The sequence below is a fragment of the Phascolarctos cinereus genome, unplaced genomic scaffold (assembly GCF_003287225.1).
Source record: "Phascolarctos cinereus isolate Bilbo 61053 unplaced genomic scaffold, phaCin_HiC Scaffold_726;HRSCAF=1367, whole genome shotgun sequence".
Taxonomy (NCBI): domain Eukaryota; kingdom Metazoa; phylum Chordata; class Mammalia; order Diprotodontia; family Phascolarctidae; genus Phascolarctos; species Phascolarctos cinereus.
In genome coordinates this window covers 348,064,698-348,087,633 of record NW_027556098.1, presented here as the reverse complement: position 1 = coordinate 348,087,633, position 22,936 = coordinate 348,064,698, and the positions used below count along the sequence as shown (strand labels likewise).

Sequence of the window (22,936 nt, the reverse complement as noted above, 5' to 3'; positions counted from 1 at the left end):
ATCACTCCATTACACTAATAATTGCATTTGTTTTATTTGTGGACTTTGTATGCTCATTTTTTACTTTGGTAATTTGATTTTCTACTCTTTTTTGACCAAATTAACTAATATTTTGTGTTTCATTGTTTTTTTTTAAAAAGAGAACCCAGATCTTAGTTTTAGTTATCACACTAATAACAAATTTTTCAATTTTATCTTTTCTTTGATTTTTCAGGATTTTAATTTTTATGCTTCTTTTGGGGTTAATCTGTGGATTGTCTAGGTTTTTTTTTTAATTTGAATGTTCAATTCACCAGTCTTTTATTTCTTTTGTTAATGTACAAGTTTAGCACCTGTCACACATTTTGGTAGGTATCTTTTTATTATTTTCTTTAATATGATCATTTCTTATTCCTTTGATTTGTTCTTTGACTCAAGTCACTATTTAGGATTATATTATTCAGTCTCTGAATTATGACTTCTTTGGTCAAATCTCCCTTATCAATTACAACTTTTCTTGTGTTTTTGGTCAGCAAATTATGTATTTAATTTCTGCCTTTCTGCATTTATTTATAAGTTCTTTATCCTAGCACAAGGTCAGTTTTTGTAAGGGTGTTGAACAATGATGAAAAACAAATTCTTTAATATTTCCAATCAGTAATCACCAACAGTCAGTCATATCTAATTTTATTAAGGCAGCAAGGTATTTGGGCTAGGGGAGGAAAGGAAGATTTCATCAGCACTTCTTCCTAGAACTGGCTGTATGGGTGGCACAGGATTAGGTAAAATGGTGCACAGACTACTTCTTTAATCAGCTCCTGAGGCTGAGGGATTGTGTTTGGCCACTGGACCTTCTTCTGGAGGCACATTCATGTCCCCCTCTTCCCTAAACTCCCTGTGAATTTCCACCTGGGCAGTGGAAATTTTGTAGGAGCCCCCAGATGCCTGGGTCTTGGCCCTTTCAACTTCCTCAGTTGCATGTTCTTTAGTATCCTGAATTCCTAACTCTGGGGCTTTGGACTCCTGGCACCCCATCTCTTCAGATATCTGTGTCCCTAGTTCCTCAGGCACTCTATAACCCATTTCCTCCTCTCTTCCTCTCACTCAGAGGTCTCAGGGATGGTGGGTCCTAGATTTTGGAAGCTATTTCGGATGCGAGTTATGTAGCGGCTCAGGACACTGACACCATCGGGAAGATGGGGAGTTCCACCCTCAGCCAGTGTCTTCCTTACACCAGCCACCTCACCCTGCAGTCTGGACACTGTCTTGGTCAGCTCTGTGAGTCGGTTGCCAAGGTCTGAAGAAAAAGAAAGGAGGTAGAGGAATATTGAGGGGATGTGCTTCCCACTTCTGGGGGTATCTCAGAAAGGCCCAAAGCTGAATGAACTTTCCATGAGTCACCAAGCTCGAGAGAACTCAGAATTCTCAGACTGGACTTTTTGGAAACACTTTGGCCTATGGGCTGGCACTCATTTGCTCTAAAAATGTTTCAGGGTTATGAGAAGAGGGGGAAATTCAGGATGAATTACAGGATCAATAGTATATAGAGTTAGAAAGGACTCCATGATGGGGTGTGGCCCAAACCAAGATCTGACTCCCATTTGTCTACAGTCCCCAGCCCTGCATCTCCCTTTGAAAATCTCAGATGTGTCTTGGCCCCTTGCTCAAAAAGAATCTGACTCCCTTTTGTCTATGGGCCCCAGAAAGGCCTTATTCTGGTCTCAAACAGTTCCTTATTGACTCCCCTTATCTCCCTTTGACAGCCCTAGCCCCGCCCTTTGATCTTGTGCAGATGCATTTCAAACTTCTGCCTTCCTGTTCCCTCCATTAGCTACTCCCATTGTCTATTCAATCTCTCAGACCTCCCCATTAGAATTCTTACCTAGACCCTTTTCCCAGCCCCCTTCTCTGGCCACCCAAAGTTACTTTAGTATTTAAGATCCACCCTGGCCCCCATTCAGATGCTGAGAATCTCAAGCCCAAAAGGCTGAGACTTTCTCATGCCCACATCCTTATGGGCGTCACCTGGCCAATGTGATTTATCACTATTAAACTTCTCCTCTGGCTAGAAGAAGATTTGAGTTGAATTCTTTCAGACAGGGCCCGGTACTACGATCTTGGGGTGTCCCCCCAGCAGCATCCCAAAAGTCCTAGACCTCTTCACCTAGAGATTATTTAATCCAGGTACATGGGTTGGTGGGAATAGGGGCTATCAGAGAGGACATTCAGGAAAAGGGTGGGCAGACTAAAGACGCAGAAAAATCAAGGGATCCACGGCCCAGGCCTTGATGTGTGAGGGAGGGACAGGTTCTGGAGAACATAAAAACAGGAAGCTGGGAGTAGGGACAAGTTTTGGGGAATGAAATGTCTGGGGTCTGGAGACTGACCTTTCCGACGGCTCTCTTCAAACTCTCGCCTTGCAGTCTCAATGTAACGTTGCACTAAGGCCTTGATGACTCGGACTCGGTAGGAGCCACCCTCACCTTCCCCATTCCTGGCCCCTACCCCAGAGTTTGCCTGGAATATATATTTAGAGAGAAGAGAGTATGAACCATTTCCCAATGTCTGTACTTCCTCCAATTCCTACCAGCTAGTTTATTGCAATAGCTTGCTGATGGGTCTGTGTGCCTCAAGTATTTCTTCACTCCAGTCCACCCTCCATTCAGCTACTAAAATGATTTTCCTGCTGTCCAGGTCCAACCAACCATGTTACTTCTCATCACCCCATAAATTCCAGGGGTTTCCTATTGCCTCCAGGAGCAAATAAAAAATGCTGTTTGGTATTCAAAGCCATTCATAACCTATCCCCCTTCTACCTTCAAAATCCTCTTATATCTTACTCCCTGACATATACTCTTCAGTCCAGTAACACTGGCCTCCTATCCTATACACAAGACACTATCTCTTGGCTAAGGGCATTTTCTCTGTTCCCCATGCCTGGAACATTCTCTGTCCTCTGCTCTGACTGCGGACTACCCTTGCTTCCCTTAAATCCCAATAAAATCCTATCTCCTGCAGAAAGCCTTCTCCAGCCCCTCCTAATTCTAATGCCTTCCCACTGTTAATTATCTCCTTTTTAGCTTGTATATAGCTGGCTTTGTATGTATTTATTTGCATGTGGTCTCCTCCATTAGATTATAAGCTCCTTGAGGGCAAGGACTACCTTTAGATTCTTTGTATCCCCAGAGTTTAGCACCTTGCCTGGCAAGGTAGGTGCTTAATAAGTATTGATTGATTGCTTGATAGTTCTCTCCACCCTCAGAACCAAAGCTCAGGGAAAAAGAAAACCAATGGGTAGAATCTCCAACTGGTAGCTCTAGACACTAGGGTCTCATACCTGTTTAGAGGTGTAGGGGAAATTCCTTTCTAGATAAAGTAAGAAACTAGGGTCAGGAACAGAGGAGAGGGATTCATTAATCCATAAATTCATAGATTATAGATTGCTCAAGCTAGAAGGAATCTGAGAGATCTAATTCAATCTCCTCATTTTACAAAAAAAGGAAACTGAGGCCCATAGAGGTAACCATGGGGAGTAATTAAGGGTAGCTTAGTTCCTCTTAACTTTACTGAGAGAAAATGACTTGCCTATGGTTCTTCCATGAGTCAGTGACAGAACTGGGACTGTAATCCAGTTTTCCCAACTTCCAGTCCAAAGGTTCTCCAGGGAGAGTGCAGATTGGACAGGGCAGGGAGTCCATAACGTACTTCCCCCCAGACTATTGCTGGGGGATCTTCTCTGGCTACGGTCCCCTTTCCTGAAACTCCTGTGAATCACCACCTGGTAATGATTATGACAAGGCTAGCTCCCCAAGGCCGATGGGTAGGACCTGTTGCCTGGGGCTTTGCTTCTTCCACCCTCACCCCTATCCTGGCTTGAGTGAGCTGCAGACAAACCCTGGGCAGCCTTGCATAAGGGCAACAGCACTGGACTTTGAGTCAGGGGATCTGGAATTGAATCCAGGCTCCTATACTTACTAGCTGTGTTACCCTGAGTAAACCATCTTACTTCTCTGGGCCCCAGTTTCTCTGTAAAAAAAAAAATAATATCTGCACTATTCACCTTTCAGAGATACTGTAAAAAAAATTGTTTAAATTCCACAGAAATTGAGCTATTATCATTATTGTCTTAGCCAGGCTGTTACTAGTCACTATATTTAGAATCACAGAACGATACCATCAGAACTAAGAAATATCTGCTTCATCACTCATGGTAGATCTCTGCCTTGGGATTCCAGTTAATTTCCCCCTAAGTCACTTGGTAAAGCTTCTTTGGACAAATGCCAGCCTCATCTGGGCAGCCCTGAGGAGAGATGGGGAATAATCCATCTCTAGCCAAGCTGGGACAACTAAGGGAGAGTGTGACCCTTGTCAAGATTTTGGCTGAGAGGGACAGAGACAAAGCAGTAGTAAATAGTCTTCAGGAACACAGCTAGTAGAGAAGAGTTCTCCACCAGCTTGAGGGGAGATGGAGCGGGTGGCTCTTAGTTGCTGGTCCCTTCCTGTCTGGCATCTCCCTCACAAGGTCAAGCCAACTGGAACAGACTAGGACAGACAGACGTGGAGAGACATCACAAAGACACACAGGCAGACAGATAGGGATAGAGTTGAACATCCAACAGACTAGGACAAATGCGAAACATTTGATAAATTGTGGGACATAGAGACAGAACGGAGCAGAGATGGGCTGCATGAAGAGAAGATTAAGGTAGATCCAGGACAGTTGTAAGATAGAGAGGCATGGAACAAGCAATCATATGGGACACTCACGAAGGTGGGGATGGGGGGGTAGGTAGTCTCCTTGGTCTTGCAGCAGCAGCAACAAAAGAATCGGAAGATCCTCCTAAGAGAATTGGATGAAGAGTCAGAGGGGGGTGGGATGTGGGGCTAGGGTTAGGGGTCATAGGAAATGGGGGATGAGAAAAGGAGGTTGAGGGATGGACTGGGACTTGGGAGGATTGGGGGCTGTGGGGAGTTCTTGGAGGAGGGATGGAGACATATAGAGTAAGGGGATGAGAGATGGGAGGGATGAGGCTGTGGAGGTTCCCTAAAAATTTACCTGAGGAGATAGAAGAAGGCCTTGGGTGAGGGCAAAATATTGAAGGGAACTGGTAGTGTCAAGCCCTCCCGAAAGAAAGACAAGTAGAGTTTGGAGCGGGCAAACTTCCATTCCACATCAGCATCATCCTGGGGGCCAGAGATGGGGGAGGGGCTCAGGGACCCCTAGCCTCCTTTATGCCTACAGATCTCCTTTCATCCTTCATTCCCTATCCTTCACACTAATCCTTCTTTCTCCTCCTCCACCATTCCCCATCTCCCCTTCTCCCTCCATTTCACTTCCCCTCCCTCTCTTCCTTTTTGCCTCACCATATTCCCACCTCCATCCCTTTGTCCCATTCTTCTCTGATCCTATCTCTATCCCCATTCTCTTCCTTCTCCCTTTCCCTTTTCCTTTCAGTTCTCTACCCACCCTTCTTGATTATCTCCTACTCTCCTACTATAATACCCATTTTATTCCCTGCCCCTGTCCCAGCCCCTTTTTCATGCCATTCTCTAACCCCTTTCCTTCTCCACTATGCTCCACCCCAGTCACTCATATCTTTTCCCAGTCCTCTACTTTAGCCTCTGCTTTTCCCTCTTTCCTCCCTTGGGAGGACTCTTGGTCCTCCCAGTCTCCTGTCCCATCCCCTTCTTATTCTTTGGCCCCATCTTTTCACTCCATCCCTAAACTTCATACTTCTTTTCTCCTTTTCTCACCAGATACCTCCCCTTATCCTTTCTCAGCATTCTAATAAAAACAGGTACATATTTCTATTTTTTTGTTGTTGTTGTTCAGTCATGTCCAACTCTTGGTGATCCCATTTGGGGTTTTCTTGGCAAAGATACTGGAATGGTTTGCCACCTCCTTCTCCAGCTCATTTTACAGATGAGGAAACTGAGGCAAACAGGGTTAAGTGACTTGCCCAGGGTCACACAGCCATTTTGCCACTTGGCTGCCCATATATTTCTTTAGCACTTAATAAATCCCTCTCTGACAACAAGCTATGAGACAGGCTCACATGATCATAGATTTGGAGCTGAAAGTAATCATACATGTCATTTAAACCAACTCCTTCATTTTGCAGACTCATTAATTCATTCAATAAACACTTATTTAGCACCTACAGCCTCAGAGAAGTCACTAAGTCACAGGGCCTTTAGGTACTCAACGAGTCAATCAATAATCTTTTATCAAGACTTTAAAGGTCCACTGACTCATCCAGTCCTATTGTCTTCAAATCAGTCTGCTCCTCTTGTCCCTCTCTTCACTTTTCTTCCCTAACTCTGCCACTGCTCTAACCCTTCCCAATCTTCCCTCTCTCCTCCCCAACCCTTCTTCATCCCCATCTCCTCTCCCTCTTGCCTACTGAATTCCTTTAAAGTCCAATTCAATTTCCTCCAGGAAATCTCTGATCTTCCCTCTCCCCCATCCCCAAATAAAATCCTCCCTCACACAGTATTTGCTTTATATCTCTATCTCCCTCTAACACAATATTGTGTATTCCAGTTATCTAGTATATGTATCTTAGCTCTCTATTAAATAGGCTATATTTTTCATTATGGCAAGGACTGGGCTTTTCTCTATATTTTGTAACTCCTCCAGGGCTGGATTCAGGGATCTGAACAAATCAGGCATTTTAAGCGTTTGATGAATTGAAAAGAATCTCCCTTTATCACATTTTTCTCTCACTAGAATGTGAGCTCTGTAAGGGCAGAAATTAGGTATTTATATTACCCCACTACCCTCACATTTTACCTCCTTCAATCAATGTCTTCCTCTGTAAGACAAGGGGGTTGGACTAAGTGACCTCTAAGGAAGGTCCCTTCCAGTTCTAAATCTGTCTATAATCATAGCTGTGTGATTCTGGGCAAGTCACTTAACCTGATGGCCTGACCAAAAACAAAATCATATACTATCCCTTTGGGTCTTTCCTCCATTGCTCTGCCATTCCTCATGTCCTTCCTTGGATCCAGCCTGTGTTCCAGATCCTCTCCTCCATCTCTCATTATCCCTTACAGGTACTTGGTCTTCCTCTGCTCCTCCATTCCCCATCATCCCCTTCATCTCCCTACACGTCCTTAACCTTCCTGTGCTACTCTATCCCCACTTCTCCCACACCTCAATCTTCTGGAAGGAATTGGTGATCATGGCAATGAGCATGTTGAGTAGCACGATGACCATGACAATGGTGAAGATGCCATAAAGAGCACGGCCCACAAACTCAGGCACCACGAACTGGGGCATGTCCACCACACTGTGTTCCTCCATACCGAACATTGTCCAGAAGAGAAACTGGAATGTCTCGTTGAAGCTGAAGGAAAAGATGTGTGTTGTGGGGTAGACAGTAGAGCTAAGCTAGGCCCAGCCTCTGCTTTCCCCTTTACATTAATATCACTGTCTGCAGAAAGCTGGCTATCTCAGTCAGTAACAAAACCACATGGGAGATGGGATGTTGGGGGTATTGCCTTATTGGGGTATTGTCTCCAGTTAGAATTATCTCCTTATATCAATTGAAAGGCAGTGTTGTGTAAGGAATAGAGCATTAGACTTAGAGTCAGGAAGATCTGAGTGCCAATCTGATTCAGATATTCACTAGTTGGGTGACCCTGGGCAATCACTTAACTCCTCTCAGCCTCAGTTTCTTCATCTGCAAAATGGGGAAACTAAAGACAACAAAGGTGTTTTTTAAGACATACATGGTTTCCCAAAAGTCTTAGATTAAAACTGCACTAAGACTTTTAGGATACTCTGTTTTGGGAAGAATTATAGGAAGAAAGGAGATATATCATGGCATAGTAGATAAAGAGCTGGCCTCAAACCAGGGTGACCCAAGTTGGGGTCTAGTTTCTAATACATACTGGCTATATGACTCTAGGCTCTAGGCAACTCTTTAAGACTATAATATGGAAAGAAGGTGCCATCCTGCCTTAGTAGAGGGAGCTTCCTCCCCAAAAAATCCCCTATGTCAATGAAATCATAGGTTTAGTCCCTATCCTACTGGGAGAAAAAGGACCAAATAAGGGATAGGACCTTTGTTTGGAGTGGATGGGATGCTGGAGATTGACACAGAGAAGACACAGCTGCTCAATTTTTATTTTCCTTCTGTTTTCTCTGTCAAGGAGATTAGCCTTTGCTTTGGAAAGGACAAAACACAAGTGGCTAATGGGGAACTGATATCCAAGATAAGTAGGGAGATAATAAGAGAGTGTCTAGTTGTCCTGGAAGGATTAAAGTCACATGGCCCAGAAGAACTACATGCCCAGGTTCTCAAAGAACTGAAAGATGTGGTTACCATTAATACGTGAAAGATTGCAGAAGACCAAAGAAGGGCAACGTCCTGATTTTCAAAATACAAACTATGGACCAGTGATCTTGATTTAAATTTCTGAGAAAATTCTAGAACAAAGCATTAAAGAGATGGTTGGTGAACATCTAGAAAGGCCAGCAATAATTACAAAGATCCAGCATGGTTTCAAGAATTGGTCATGCCAGATTTAGCTTCACTTCTTTTTTTGAAAGGGTTACTAAACTGACAGATAAAGGGAATGCTATGGACATCATTCACCTAGACCAGGGGTAGGGAACCTGCTGCCTCAAGCCACCTGGGGCCCTCTAGGTCCTCTAGTACAGCCCTTTGACTGAATCCAAACTTCACAGAACAAATCCCTTAATAAAAGGATTTGTTCTGTAAAATTTGGACTCAGTCAAAAGGCCCCACTCAAGAACCTAGAAGGCCACATGTGGCCTCAAGGCCACAGGTTCCCCACCCCTGAGTCCCAGACTTTAATAAAGCTTTTTGGAAAAGTATCTCATACTGTTTTTGTGGAGAAAATTGAGAGTTATGGACTAGATGATAAAACAGTTAGAAGGTTGGACTCAAAGAATAGTTGTTAACGACTAATGTCAGTGTGGCAGAAGTTCTTCATTGGAATATCCCTGATGCCTAGCACAGAACCTGGCACACAGTAGGTACTTGATAAATGCTTGTTGATTGGATGATTGAATACTCCAGGAATCCCTGCTTAGTTATACAGTTTGACATTTTTATCAATGACTGGGATAAAGGCATAGATGCAAGAGTGTCTTATGTGTCCTGGAATCAGCTAAACCTGAATTGATTTTTAAATTCTCAATGTGAGCATTTACACTTTGAAAATCAGCAAATGCCTCACATCAGGTTTGATTTATAGTTTTGTTGGTTGTCTAGACTTAAGAAAGTGAGGGAGAAAATGTTAATAATGCAGATTAAATTTAAAAGTTTGTCATGGTAAATGGTTGGATTTTTTTCCTCCCCTCAGAGAGCTGGGTGTTAAATATTTACTAGCATGCCATTGCATAGAGAGTGAGGATTTTGACAGGATAAATAGCATTGGACTGAGTCTAGCATAATGAAATCCACTTGGGATGAATGTAAAGTCTTATACTTGGGTTAAAAAAAATCACATTCATAAGTATAAGATAGGGGAGGCACGGTTTGACAGCAGCTCTTCTGAGAAGGACCCGAGAATTTTAGTGGACTGGAAGCTCAATATGAGTAGCATTGAGGTGTGGCAGCTGGAAACTGCATTAAGAGAGGCACGATCCCTGGGAAGAAAGAAGTGACCATGTCATCATACTCTACCCTTGTCAGACCTCTTCTGGGGCATTATGTTCAGTTCTGGGCACCATAGTTTAAGATGGACATTGAATAGTGGGAAAGTTTCCAGAGGAGGCAATCAGTATGGTTTAGGCAGAGGTGGGGAACCTGCAGTCTCAAAGCCACATGTGGCCCTCTAAGTCCTCAAGTGTGGCCCTTTGACTGAATCCAAACTTCACAGAATTTGTGGGGCACATGTAGCCTCGAGACCACAGGTTCCCCACCCCTGATTAGGTCACTTTACAAATGAAGAAATTGAGGCACAAAGAGATTAAAGTGATTTGACCAAGGTCATGAGCCAGTCCTGCTTGTTAAACTGGTCACATACCTTCTCCAACCCTTTCTCTACCTCCTACCTGGCACTTTCCCCAACTTGGTCCCTGACCTTTCTCCTAGCAAGACTCTAGGAGGCCAGCCCCCTTTCCTAGGCTATGCCCTCATCTCTGGACGTTTCCTACCCCATCCCCAGATCCCATCTCCTTCCCCAACCCCCAGCTCACATACTTGCCCAGCCTCTCTGTCTCCTGGTAGGGCACATAGATGTTGTTGAGGCCACAAAGAAAGGCTGTCAGGATGATCATAAGGATGAACATGAACCTGTAGGAAGATTGAGGAAGGATGAGACTCTAAGGGAAATCAGGCTTTGGTCAAGGAGGGCCCTTGGCTACTTTTTCCTGTCCTCTCCCCTTGTCTCTGCCCTAATCCCCCAACATTGGCTCAAGTCTCTGGGAAGAGAGGCATGCCAGGAGGGACTGAAGTAGGAAGAATGTTAGTTAAGTAAGAATACTCAATTGCAGCTTCAGTTTAATGTCAGCACAAGTTAGGATGGAATTGGGGTGAGAGGTAAAGGTCAGGGTTAGGTTCAAGATGATGATAGAATGGGTAAAGGGTTGGGGTTCTGGTCAGAGCAAGGTTCAGAATAAATTAAGAGAAAAGGTTAGAGTCAGGACAGAATTAGGTTAAGGCTGAGGATGAGCCATAATGAAGTCAAGGGTTAGGATGGAATTGGGTGAGGACTCAATTAAAGGTCACTTTCAGGAGGACCGGGTTGGAGGGGATGAGGGTTCAGGAAAGGGTTAGTTTCTGGGTAGGGGTGAGGATAGAATCGAGATGACTCAGGGTCAACATCAGGTATCTCACAGATACCTTACCAGGGAAAGGGTTAAGTTAGAATTAAAATAGGTCTTCTTAACCTTGTTTGTGTCAGGGACCCCTTTGGCTGTCTACTGAAGTATATGGGCTCTTCTCAGAATAAGGTTTTTAAGTAATTGAAGGAAATATTCGATTTCCATGATTTGTTAGTAAAAATAAAGATGTAATTTTTTCCTGTCATATATCATAGACTCCCTGGAGTCCATGGACTGCAGGTTAAGAACCTCTGAATTAGGGTGACAGGATAAGGTCAGCAGCAGTGTTAAGGCCATGTAAAGGTTAAGATGGAACAGGAAATTCTAAAGTTCATTTTCCTGCTAAGGTGGGGACTGGACTTAATGCCTTCTGAAGTTCCTGCCAACTCAGAGATTTGGGGATTCCATTATTTTTAGGATGAAGTCAAGGTCACTATTAAGGTCAAGAAATGGATTGAGGCCAGGTTTCAGATTATGGTTTGAGTAAGAGTTAAGACCAGGGTTCTGCTCTTCTATGCACAGAAGAGACCTGATGGGGCAGCTAGGTGGTGCAGCGGATAGAGCTCCAGCCTTAGAGTCAGGAGGACCTGAATTCAAATCCAGTCTCAGATACTTAACACTTACTACCTGTGTGACTCTGGACAAGTCACTTAACCCTATTGCCTCACCAAAAAGAAAAAAAAAGAGAACTAATGAGGAGGCAGGTCAGGGGCAAATGACTGGGTCTTCCCACGACAAGGGAGTTTGATGGGAGTCACCAGGAAGAGGTTATTCCCCCCTTCTTCTCCCTGACCCCACCCCACATGGTCCTGAGGAGACCAGGGAACTAAGTGAGAGGCTGTCCTCACCGGATCATATCATCAATCATCTTGCCAATGGAGATCTGCAGGGTGCCCAAAGACTCATGGGCAGGCAGGATGTAGGCCAGGCGGGTGAAGCTGAGCATGCTGGTGATGGCAAACAGGACTTCAGCCACAAACTGGGGGTCTTCTGCGCGCCACTTGCTGCGCTCTGCTCAAGAGGAGATGTGCAATGGGTAGCGGGCGGGAAGGACCCCCAAACACCGCCCTAGGGATTAGAGTAACATTCTCTGGATCTGTGAAGGCTGGTGGATTAACCCACCTGTTTCACAGGTTGTTTGCTAGGACCTTCCCCGTAGAACTGTCTGGCAAACGACTTATGGGCGCTTTGAACGTTAGAACAGTTACTCCCTTCCTCACCTGTCAGCCACACTCAATTTCCTCTCTCTTCTCTCACTAACCCCTTGCATTGTCTTAACAATTTGTTTTATTGACCTCATCTTATTTTTATTGACTTTATCTTACTACCCTCATAATAGAGCTTTACATATATGATATCCTCTTATCCTCACCACAATCCTGGGAGGTAGGTACTATTATCATCCCTATTTTACACATGAGGAAACCAAGGTAGTCAGAGGTGAAGCGACTTATCCAAGGTTACACAGTTAATAACTGTCTGAGGCCAGATCTGAACTCAGGTCTTACCAACTCCAGGTCTTGCTCTCCATACACTGGGTCACCTAGCTGCTAATATGAGATGATCTTTAAGGTTAGCCCATCGGATTTCCCCCACTGGATTAGAAATCAGAAAGGCTTGAGTTCAAACCCTGCCTCATGAGCATTTACTAGTTATGTGACCCTGACAAGTAACTTATTCTCCTTAAGCTTTAGTCTCCTCATCTTTAAAATGGGGGAGAATAATAATTTCTACCTCCCAGGATCAAATGAAATCATGGATATAAAGTACTTTGACCTTAAAGCTACAGAAATTTCCATTATTATTGTTGTTGTTGTTGTTTTCTGGCTGAGGATATTTAGAGTTGAGAGGGTAGAGGCATGGAGTGCCAAAGAGGTTTGAAGAGGCTTGAGCATCAGGTGGTGATGGCACATCATATTGTGAAAATGGGGTAGATTTAGGGGGTAGAGATCATAGGGTGGGGTGTCACTAAGCTAGGGAGGCCTAGAGATTACTGTTCAAGGGCATCATGGGTCTATGGAGACCTTAGAGGGTTAGGGATTCCAGGGTAGGGGCACTGTGGGCCAGGGGAAGATTCAGAGCACCGCTGTCTGTTAAGAAATTAAAATCCTATGAGGAAATCCAGGAACAAGATGGTGGAGAGGCCTGGTGGAAAGCATCTTCGATATCACCATAATACTTGCTTGACTGTGCACATCTGTTACAATGGTTTTCTTTTTTCCTTTTTTTTCAATGAAGGGGAAGGTGGGAGGGAGAGAAAATAAATTTGGTTCATTGAGAAAATAATCTAAAATTTTAATTCACAGGGTGGGGACATAGTAAGACTGCAAGCTTTGGAGGCGTTAGAGATCACAGGGTGAAGGAATTGAGGATTTGGGGAATGACAGAGTAGGAAAATTGTGGGGTTGGGAAGATGCTGAAGGGCTGAGGGCCTGCAGGGTAGAGGCCCTGTGGGACTTGGAGGGCTCCTGGAAGACTTCATAGTTGCCAAGGAGGGAGTGTTGGGAATTGGGGGCCTGGGAGTCAAGAAGTTAGGGTCCTAGAACAAAGGTAATAATGACTTCAGGGCATGGCACTCACCAGCTGTGGTGAAGTAGTGACAGGCAGCACCATCCAGAGCATCCCGGCAGTGCAGCCAGGCTAACACCGCCAGGAGCACTCGGAGGGCAAAGGAAGCCAGGTACAGGGACAGGATGACCACGTCGAGGAAGTTCCACCAGTCCAAGAAGTAGCTTCGCAGGCCCTCAATCCACACCTCCTTACATTCGAACCACAGGAAGCCTGTGGTCAGAGGTCAGGGTAGGGAGGGCTCAGCCCGGGTCTTTCCCTAAGGTGGGACCACCTCCCAGGGCTGGCCACTCTTATGGAATCAGGGACGTTCTGATTTGGAAGAGATCTTAGAGATTCTTTATCCTGCTCCAATCCCATTTACGGAGGGGTTGTAACACAGAAGTCCAGAGATAGAAAGGGACTTGCCTGTGGTCACAATTAGCATCTCTAGCTTCTGAAAGAGGCCTTTCCCAGCTCCCCCCACTGCTAGGGCCTTCCTTCCCTCTAAGATTACCTCCAATTTTCATATAGATATAGGTATGCCTATATAATCTTGCATGTACGTAGTTGTTTGCATTAGAATGTGACCTCCTTGAGGGCAGGCACTGTGTTTTTGCCTTTCCTTGTATCCTGAATGCTTAGCACAGTGCCTGCCTATAAGCATTTAATAAATGCTTGTGGACTTGACTTGACTTGATTTGACCTCCTCTATGAGGCCTTTCTTGACCCCTATACCTCTGCAGCTTCTAGATACTTCTAGAATTACTTTGTTTTTACTGCGTAAATATTTTGCGTATAATTATATATGTACATGTCACAATCACCCCCAACATCCCCCTCCATGAAATTATAAGTTCTTTAATGGCAGGAATTGTTTCAGTTTTATCTTTGCAGCCTAGTAGTTGTTTAATAGTAAATATTGATTGTTTAATTGAAACACCAGAACCAAGACTCAAAAGTCCTCTGATGGTCTTTCCATTCACTACAAAATACTGCCTCAATTCATCTGCTACCATGAAGTGATTGCCTCTGGGACTCAGAAAGGGGAGTTAGTGGATACAGCACTGGCGTTGGAGGACCCTGGTTTGAATGCCAGCTCTGCTGCTTACGATCTGTGTGACCTTGGGTAAGTCACTTCACTTTTCTGGGCTTCAGTTTCCACATCTATAAAATGAGGGGGATGAACTAGATGAACTAAATTAAAATTTCCAGGTCTAAATCATATGAAATTCTTTTAAAGGTATAGGGTAAATGAAAGGGATTGAGGGATGCTGAGGTTCCAAGATTGAGTTTGCTTGGTCTAGAGAAGAAGACTCAGGGGAACCATGATCACTGTCTTCAGTCCCATCAAGGCCATCTTGGGGCAGAATGAGTGACATTGTTCTGGGTGACCCACAAGGGGTGAGGCATCCCCAGCCAGGGAGGTCATCTGCCCCCCCCCCCAACCAAACCCCATACCTGCAACCCAGATCATGTGCAGCGAGTTTTCCCAGACACTCTGGCTTCGACCCTTGAAGGTGCCCAGCTGAGTCTCCATGACCAGTGACTCTCCCAGCAGAAAGATGAGGAACCATAGGTAGGAGGCTGAGTGTAGAAGAAATTTGAGCACTGGGATCTTCAGCAGACGACCCAGCTGCAGGAAGAGGAGTAACTATGAGGGTTCTAAACCCAGCAACTAATTTCTCTTATCTTCTCCAGACTTCTTTCTTTAACTGTATCAGTCAACAGTGATCTCCTATAGACTTAAGAATATGTCACAGAAACCAACTCAACTCAACTCAATCTCACCCAACTCAACCCCTTCCAACCCAACCCAATTCAATTCATTTGATCCCAACTCAATGCAACTCAATTTAACCCACCTCAACCCCACCCAACCCAACTAAACCTAACTCAACCCAAACCAATCCAATGCAACCCAATTCAACTCATCCCAACTCAACTCATTTCATCCCAGTTCAACTCAACTGAACCTAACTCAACCTAACCCAGATCAATCTACCCACCCATCCAGTACAGTAGATTAGATTTGGAATCAGAAGATCTGCATTCAAGTCCTACTCCTGACACTTTTTATCTATGTAACCTTGGCAAATCAATTCACCTTCATGAGTTTCCCCCATCTCTGTTTCTTTGTTATTGTTTTAATCACCTACCCTCAGAGTTGGAAGGGACCTCAGAGGCCATTTAATCTGTCTTTATATAGGAAGCCCCTCTAAAACATCATTAACAAATGGTCATCCAACCTTCCACTAAAGAACTCTAGTGAAGTCCACGACTACCAGGTAGCTCATTCCACTTTGGGATTACTTTAATCATGTTTTCCTCCTATCAAATCTAAATATGCCCTCTGTACAACTTTCCCTGCACCCCCTCCCACACATACACATTTCTCCTCTGAGGTCAAGCAGAATAAGTCCAATCCCTCTTTCACAGGACAGCCCTTCAAATACTTAAACATCATTATCCTGTCTTCCTACCAAGCCTAAATATCAACAGTTTCTTCAAGCATACCTCCTACCACCATGCAGTCCAACATGGCATAAGCTTTTTTTGGCTGCATCATTATACTGGTGTCTATAATAATAGTGACGATGATAACCATGATCATAATAACTAGCATTTATATAGCACCTACTATGTGCCAGGCACTGTACTAAGCACTTTACAAATATCACTTCATTTGGTCCTCACAACCCTACAAGTTATGTGCCAGTATTATTCCCACTTTACAGTTGATGAAACTGAGGCAGAGGTTAAATGACTTGCCCAGGGTCACATAGCTAGTAAGTGTTTGAAAGCTGGATTTAAACTTAGGTCTTCCCGACTACAGGCCTGGCCATGAACTTCGTTATCTAGCTCATCAGTATTGAGCTTATAGTGTACTGAAAGGTCCCAGCTCCAGCTCCTATTCTCAGCCGAACTCTGAGGCTGGTGAAGTTTGTCTTCAGTTCTATTAGCCTTTTGTTTTGTGTCCTTCAGAGTGGGAGCTCGGAGAGTAGACCTTGTCTTCTGCCTTTCTTTGCATCCCCAGCATCTAGCACGGTGCCTGGGCCATGGTAAGCACTTACGGGCCTTCCTGCTCTTTCCTCCCTTTGCTCTTTGATCCGGCTCTTAGAAAAGGAACAGACAACTCTTCACACTGAGGTAGAGATGACTGATAATAGATTTCAATAAGATCCCTCTCTGGGGGGATTTGCCTTTTAAGGGTTAAAATCCCTAGGCAAAGACCCGAAGTTTTGTGGTAGAATTTCCCCTTTTGAAAGCTGGGACCCAAGTAACACACCTCTACCATCCCATTTCCTAGACTGGCCCAGATTATCTCCATCATTTATTTCAGGAATATCTGTTAGGCCTCTACCATGTGCTAGGCACAGCACATGTACCAGTGGACCAGTGGAAAGAGCACTGAACTTGGAGTCACAGGACCTGAGTTCAAATCCTAGGCCAGTCACTTAATGTGACCTTGGCCAAATAAATTAGCTTCCCTGGGTCTCAGTTTTCTCATGCATAAAATGGTGGGGTTTGACCAGATGATTTCTAAGGTCTATTTCTAGACTTATGTCTATGATCCTATGACCCCTTGTTAAACTGACTTACATGGAACAGCTTCTACCCTGAGAGGGGAGAGAAGGAAAGGAGGATAAGGGGAAGGGTAAAGGCCACCTACCTTTGACTTGGGTGCCAGCCAGTAGCCCAGGCAGAGGAAGGGCATGGTGAGGAAGATGATGAAGGAGACAAACAGCTTCCAGATCGTGGTACTGCCCCTCCAGCCAGCTAGGTTTCCACACCAGATGGAAGAAAGGACCTGCTGGCAGATGGGGTGGGCTACAAACTGAGCAGAAATAGGAAAGTAAAATGGCTAGGGCCATCTCCACTATGACCTTACCCTCTCCTCCTCCCTGAGGCTGTCCTCCGACTCCAAACCCCAAGTGGCCTGAAGGGGAGGAAGGTGAGAGGTCAGAGAAGCCCAGGGACTATGGCTTAGGGTGCTGTTAATGGGGTGAAAAGACTTGGGAGGGGCTGAGGCTGATGAGCTGGTGGGGTCCAAACTTAAGTGGGGTCAGTAACAGCAGAAGGGCTAAGCGGAGACTTGAGGCACTTCATGTCTTTGGAACTCAGCTTCCTCATCTTCAAAATGAGGGGCTTAAATAAATATGGTAAAATAAATATGAAGAGTTTAGGAAAAGTTTAAGAAGATCTGTGTGAATTGATGCAGAGTGAAATAAGCAGAATCAAGAAAATAATATACACAGTGACTATAACAACACAAACAGAAGGAACAATAAAACAACAAAACTGAATATAGTTTGATGACAAGAAGTGACCCTGAGAAGGTGAGAAAATGCATCTTCCTCCATTCATCACAGAGGTGGGGGACTATGGGTATTGAATATTATGTTCACTATCAGACAAAACTGAATGAATTGCTTGGTTTTGCTGTGCTGATTTTTCTTCCTTTCTTATAAGAGAAGACAGTGAGTAGGGAGAGGAAGAAATGAATGTGATATAAAAACAAAAAGTGTCAATTAAAAATTTAAATTAAATTATATCTATTCTAGCTTCAAATCTTATAATTTTGAGCTTTAATCAATCAATATGCACTTTTTTTTTGGTGAGGTAATCAGGATTAAGTGACTTGCCCAGGGTCACACAGCTAGTAAGTGTCAAGTGTCTGAGGTCAGATTTGAACTCAGGTCTTCCTGACTCCAAGGCCAGAGCTCCACCTAGCTGCCTCATCAATAAGCATTTATTAAGTGCCTACTATGTGCTAGGCATTGTGCTAAGCACTGAGGATACAAAGAAAGGCAAAAGACAGTTACTTGTGATTTTAAAGAGCTCCCAGTCTAAGTGGAGGGGGTGGTAGGGGAGAGGCAAAATGCAAACTATGTACAAACTAGCTATATACAGGATTACTGATAAGTCATCAACAAAAGGAATGCCCTACATTAAAGGGGATCAGGAAAGACTTTTTATAGAAGGTGGGATTTTAGTTGGAATTTGAAGAAAGCCAGGAGGTAGAGAGGAAGATGGAAAATTTCCAGGTATAGGAGACAACCAGTGAAAATGCTTGGACTTGGGAGATGGACTTTGTTCAAGGAAAAGCAAGGAGGTAAGTGTCACTGCATCACAGATTACCTTGGGTGAGTAAGATATAAAGTGACTGGAAAGGTGGGAGAATGCCGAATTATGATGGATGTCAGACAGAGAATTTTATATTTGATCTTGGAGGTGAAAAGAAGACACTGGAGTTATTGAATAAGGGGTGACATGGTCAGACTTGTTCTTTAGGAAGATCAATCTGACAATAGAGTGGAGGAAGGACTGGAGTGAGGAGACACTTGTGGCAGGGAGATAAGAATAGTAACAAGCTATTGTAATAGTTTAGGTGTGAGGTGATGAGAGACTGCACCAGGGTGGTGGCAGTTTTAGAGGACAGAATGAGGTATACATGACAGATATTTCAAAGGTAGAAACGACAAGAGCAACAAATGGATATGGAAGGTCCTTAGACGGTACTTAGATTGCAAGCCTAGGTGATTAAAAGGATGATGGTATCCTCAACAGTAATAGGGAAATTCAGAAGGAGGGAGGGTTTGGAGAAAAAGATAATGAGTTTAGCTTTGGTCATACTGAATTTAAGATTTATATGGAATATCCAGTTGGAGATGTCCAATAGGTGGTTGGAAAGTGAGACTGGAGGTCAGTAGAGAGGTTAGGGCTGGGAATTAGATCTGAGAATCATTTGTGTAGAGATATACTGGAATCCATTATTGCTGAGATGACCAAGATAAACAGTATAGTGGGAGAAGAAAGCCCAGGACAGATCCTTGGGAGACACCCAAGTTTAGTGGGCATGATTTGGACAAAGATCCAGTAAAGGAGATTGAGAAGGAGCAGTCAGATAAATAGGAAGAGAACAAGACAGAGTAGTGTCATGAAAAGCTAAAGGAAAGAAGGTAAAAGAGGTGATCATCAGTGTGAAAGCCTGCAGAGAAGTCAAGAGGGATGAAGATTGAGAAAAGGCCATTAGACTTCTCAATTTAGAGACCATTAGTAACTTTGGAGAAAACAGTTTTGACTGATGACAAGATCAGAAGCCAAACTATAGAAAGTTAAGAAGACAGGGAGAGTAAAAGAGAGGGAAGAGGAGGCACTAATTGTAAATGGCACTCTCCAAGAGTTCAACCACAAAATGGAAGAAAGAAATGGGATGGTAGCTATCAGGGCCAAGGGAGGATCTTTTGAGGATGGGGTGGGACACGAGTATGTTTGTAGGAATTAAGGAACCAGCCAACAGAAAGGGAAATATTGAAGATAATTGAGAGAGTGAGAATGATAAAGGGGGGAATCTGCTGGAGAAGACAGAATAGAAGGGGATGACTTGTGTATGTAGAGAGACTAGCCTTGGCAAGGAAAAAGGCCGCCTCTCCATGTGAGACAGGGATGTAGGAGGGGATAATGGCAGAAAGCATCCAGCTCATGTAAGATGAGGAGGGAGGGAAAAGAGAGGGCTCTCAGGAAATGGTTAGAATTTTCTCAGTAAAATATGAAGCAAAGTTCTCAGCTGAGAGTGTGGAGGGAGAGGAAGATATGAGAGATTTGCAGAGAGATGGAAAGGTTTGGGATAAAGGGCTGTGATGAATGGGACAGTGAGTCGAATAGAGAAGTGTAAGAGAATTGCCTTGTGGCAGTGAGGGCCCAGCTGATATGACGTAACATAGATTTATAGTGGATCCAATACAGCTTCTTCATTCATCAATATGTTAGTAGGAGCAAAGGTAGCAGATGAGGGTAGTAATCCAAGGCTGAGGCTTGGCAGGGCTAAATAGGTGATGGGATAAGAGGGCAATGGACTGGAAAGAAGAGGATAGGTAGAGTTGGACTGGTTCATTAATGGGGTCAAGATAGGGAAGGAAGAAGAATGTAGCCAGTGCTGGGAAAGAACTGAGTGCTTGAGGAATTGGTGGTCACACTGAGAAGTAAGAAGGGTTTGGGGTTGCAAACAGAGAGAGAAGTGGAAGGATAAGAGATTGTGATCCGATAAGAGAGTTCCAGAGTTTATGAACCTTGACGTGGAACACTTATGGGAGATGGCAAAAACAGATGTATGACCAGCTCTGTGTAGCTGAGGCAGAGTGGAGGAGTAGGTCATGGGAAACAACTAAGTAGAGGACTTGTTTGAAGGAGTATCAATATGTATGTTGAGCCCCCTCGTAGGAGGGCAGGAGTTGGGGAGAAGGGATCAGCCAGGCACTGAACTCATTGAGGAAAGAAGAGAGTGTCTTAGAAGTCAGTAGATAACAGCTACCAGAATTTTGATTGGGTGATAAATATAGATTGAGTGAATCATTAAAGAAGAAAGGTTACTGAGCAATGGTGGTATAGAGAGCTTGGGGAGGCAGCTAGGTGGCACAAGCCTTGGAGTCAGGAGGACCTGAGTTCAAATCCAGCCTCAGACACTTGACACTTACTAGCTGTGTGACCATGGGCAAGTCACTTAACCCCAACTGCCTCACCAAAAAAAAAAATAAATAAAAATATAGAGAGCTTAGAAGCAGCAATGTGGAGCAACGAATATTCCAACTCCTCCACCTCACCAGTGGTTGGGAGGTGAAAGTGTAGCCAGTGCTGGAAAAGGTGACCAAGAAAGCTGTGTCATCAGGAGCCGAGAATAGAAGGAGTAGGAAAGGAAAACGCGAGCAAGCTTGTCACATATGAAGCAGGCATTCCAGAAGAGCACAGTGGAAAGGGAAGGTGGCCTTGAAATGGGACATCGGCATACTTGGGTTGAAGTGGATGGAAATAAGGGAGCAGATGGTGGGGGGTGGGGAAATAAATTTGAATAATGACAGCTTGGGATTCAGACTCACTGGGATGGGGGAGGGATTGGCTGCGTGTTCATCACTGAGGAATGCAGGGTGGAGTTCTCTCAGGGTTTTTTAGGCAGTTCAGGTGAGGCCACTGACTAGTGAGGGAGCCAATAGAATGGTGTTCTATAGCTAGGACTGTGCCTGGAAATCTGGGAAAGATGTCTGGGAGATTAAGAGACTAGGTGAAAAGGACAAAGGAAAAAGGACAGGAGATATTGGATGTGGAGGAAAGCTAGTAGGCTCAGGCTGGAAATTCTGGGGGTAGTGGATTCACACAGGGGATCAGGGATAGGGCAGGGAGCAGAGGGAAAGCATCAGTAGGTGTTGAGGGAAAGTGAGAGAGATGGGAGCTGGGACTGGGATTTGGCGTGAGGAAGATTGGGATGGGGGGGAAGGGGCCGCAGGTTAAGATGAACCTAGGTTCAGGTGTTTTAGGCAAAGGGAGAGGGAACTGGGGCTAGGCAAGGTAAGGGAGGGTGAAGGGGAGGCCAAGTATGAGGGCTAGACCAGGGGACCAGAACATGGTAGGGTTGTGGGTGCCTGTGCTAGGTTCTGAGAGTTAGACAGGAGGATGCTGGGGGCTGCTGCTAGGGGAAGGGGTTAAGGTCCAGGCTGGGGTCCAAAGCCAGTCTTGATGATGTAGGGGCTAGCCCCGGGGTCAAGCCAGGGTCTCAAGCTGGGTAGGGTGAGGTAGACAGAAGAATGGGGGCAGGGGGAACAGAATCTGACCCGCTTTTGGTTGTAGTTGACGGCTAAACGCAGGCGGGCAAGGTTGGGGATTCCCTCCTCGAAGGCCTGGCCCAGGCCCTCAGCCTCAGTTTCACTGTCTTCGCCCAGGTCATTGAGTACGGCGGTGACCTCACTCTGGTTGCGGCACATCCCGAGCAGCTCAAATCCATAGTCCTGGCTCAGCTGCTCCAGGGCGATGTACTCGGGCTATGAGATGGGAGAGCCGGTACCATTCCAGTTTGGGTCCCCCAGGACCACATCAGCCTTAAGTCTCTTAAGTGCTGCACAAACCCTAAAGCGTCTCTGCTTTAACCTGAGGTTACCTCTGTCCCAACCCTATGTCTTCTCTTAGCCCCTTGATCCCTCTGCCCTCAGCCTGGGTCATCTATACCTGAACTTTGTACTATCTCCAGCCTCACCTTCTGTCGCCTGTGACTAGGGCCCCCAGCCAAGGAGGCAGGCTATCTGGGACATGAGGAAATGCTTTTCTTCAAGCACTCTGGGGCCCTGCAGATCCTGTCCCCAGTGATCTCCATGGACAGTATTGGGTGGAAGAGATGGACGTGTTCATGGTGCAGATGACTCAAGTGGAATACAACTATTTTCAACTATCAAGTGAAAGAATCAATAAACATTAAGTGCCTACTGTGTGCCAAACACTGTGCTAAGCATTGGAAGAATTAGACGTGTCATGCTCAGCCCCAAAGGAACCAGAGAGGAGGTGATGTCGCCCACCAGAAGAATTTATCTCTGTGTAAAGAAAAGCTTTCTAAAACCAACCATCCCAAAACACAGCGGCCAGTCTCAGGAACAGCACTGGACGCCTTTAAGTGTTGGATGGCCCCTCGTCAGCAACATTGTAGAAGATTCTTCTTCAGGTATGGGTCAGTCCTTCAAATTCAAGAGGGCTGATCTGTGATTTTGTGTGATGTTGACCTAGTAGCTTATTAAGGGGGCAGAGGGTTGGGTCTTGGTTCCTTCCTAGAAGTTGGAGCTTCTTTGA

General features: G+C 44.8%; 2 protein-coding genes across 2 annotated transcripts in view; both read right to left on the bottom strand.

Moving 5' to 3' along the window:
- Positions 1-650: 650 nt before the first annotated feature.
- Positions 651-21,236, bottom strand: LOC110195007 (short transient receptor potential channel 2 homolog). The gene is given in 13 exon segments (XM_078146203.1): positions 651-1,082; positions 1,085-1,276; positions 2,367-2,496; positions 4,747-4,819; positions 5,036-5,163; positions 7,136-7,328; positions 10,158-10,250; positions 11,629-11,791; positions 13,361-13,561; positions 14,789-14,963; positions 17,001-17,192; positions 20,932-20,962; positions 21,205-21,236. Coding segments are annotated over 13 exon segments (1,899 nt in total). The 3' UTR covers positions 651-786.
- The window catches only part of LOC110195009 (short transient receptor potential channel 2), a 32,472-nt gene continuing 26,630 nt past the window's right edge, over positions 17,095-22,936 (bottom strand). Inside the window, exon 4 of the mRNA XM_078156993.1 lies at positions 17,095-22,140. Within this exon, the coding sequence (XP_078013119.1) occupies positions 21,805-22,140 (336 nt within the window). The 3' untranslated portion in view covers positions 17,095-21,804. The remainder of the gene's footprint in view (positions 22,141-22,936) is intronic.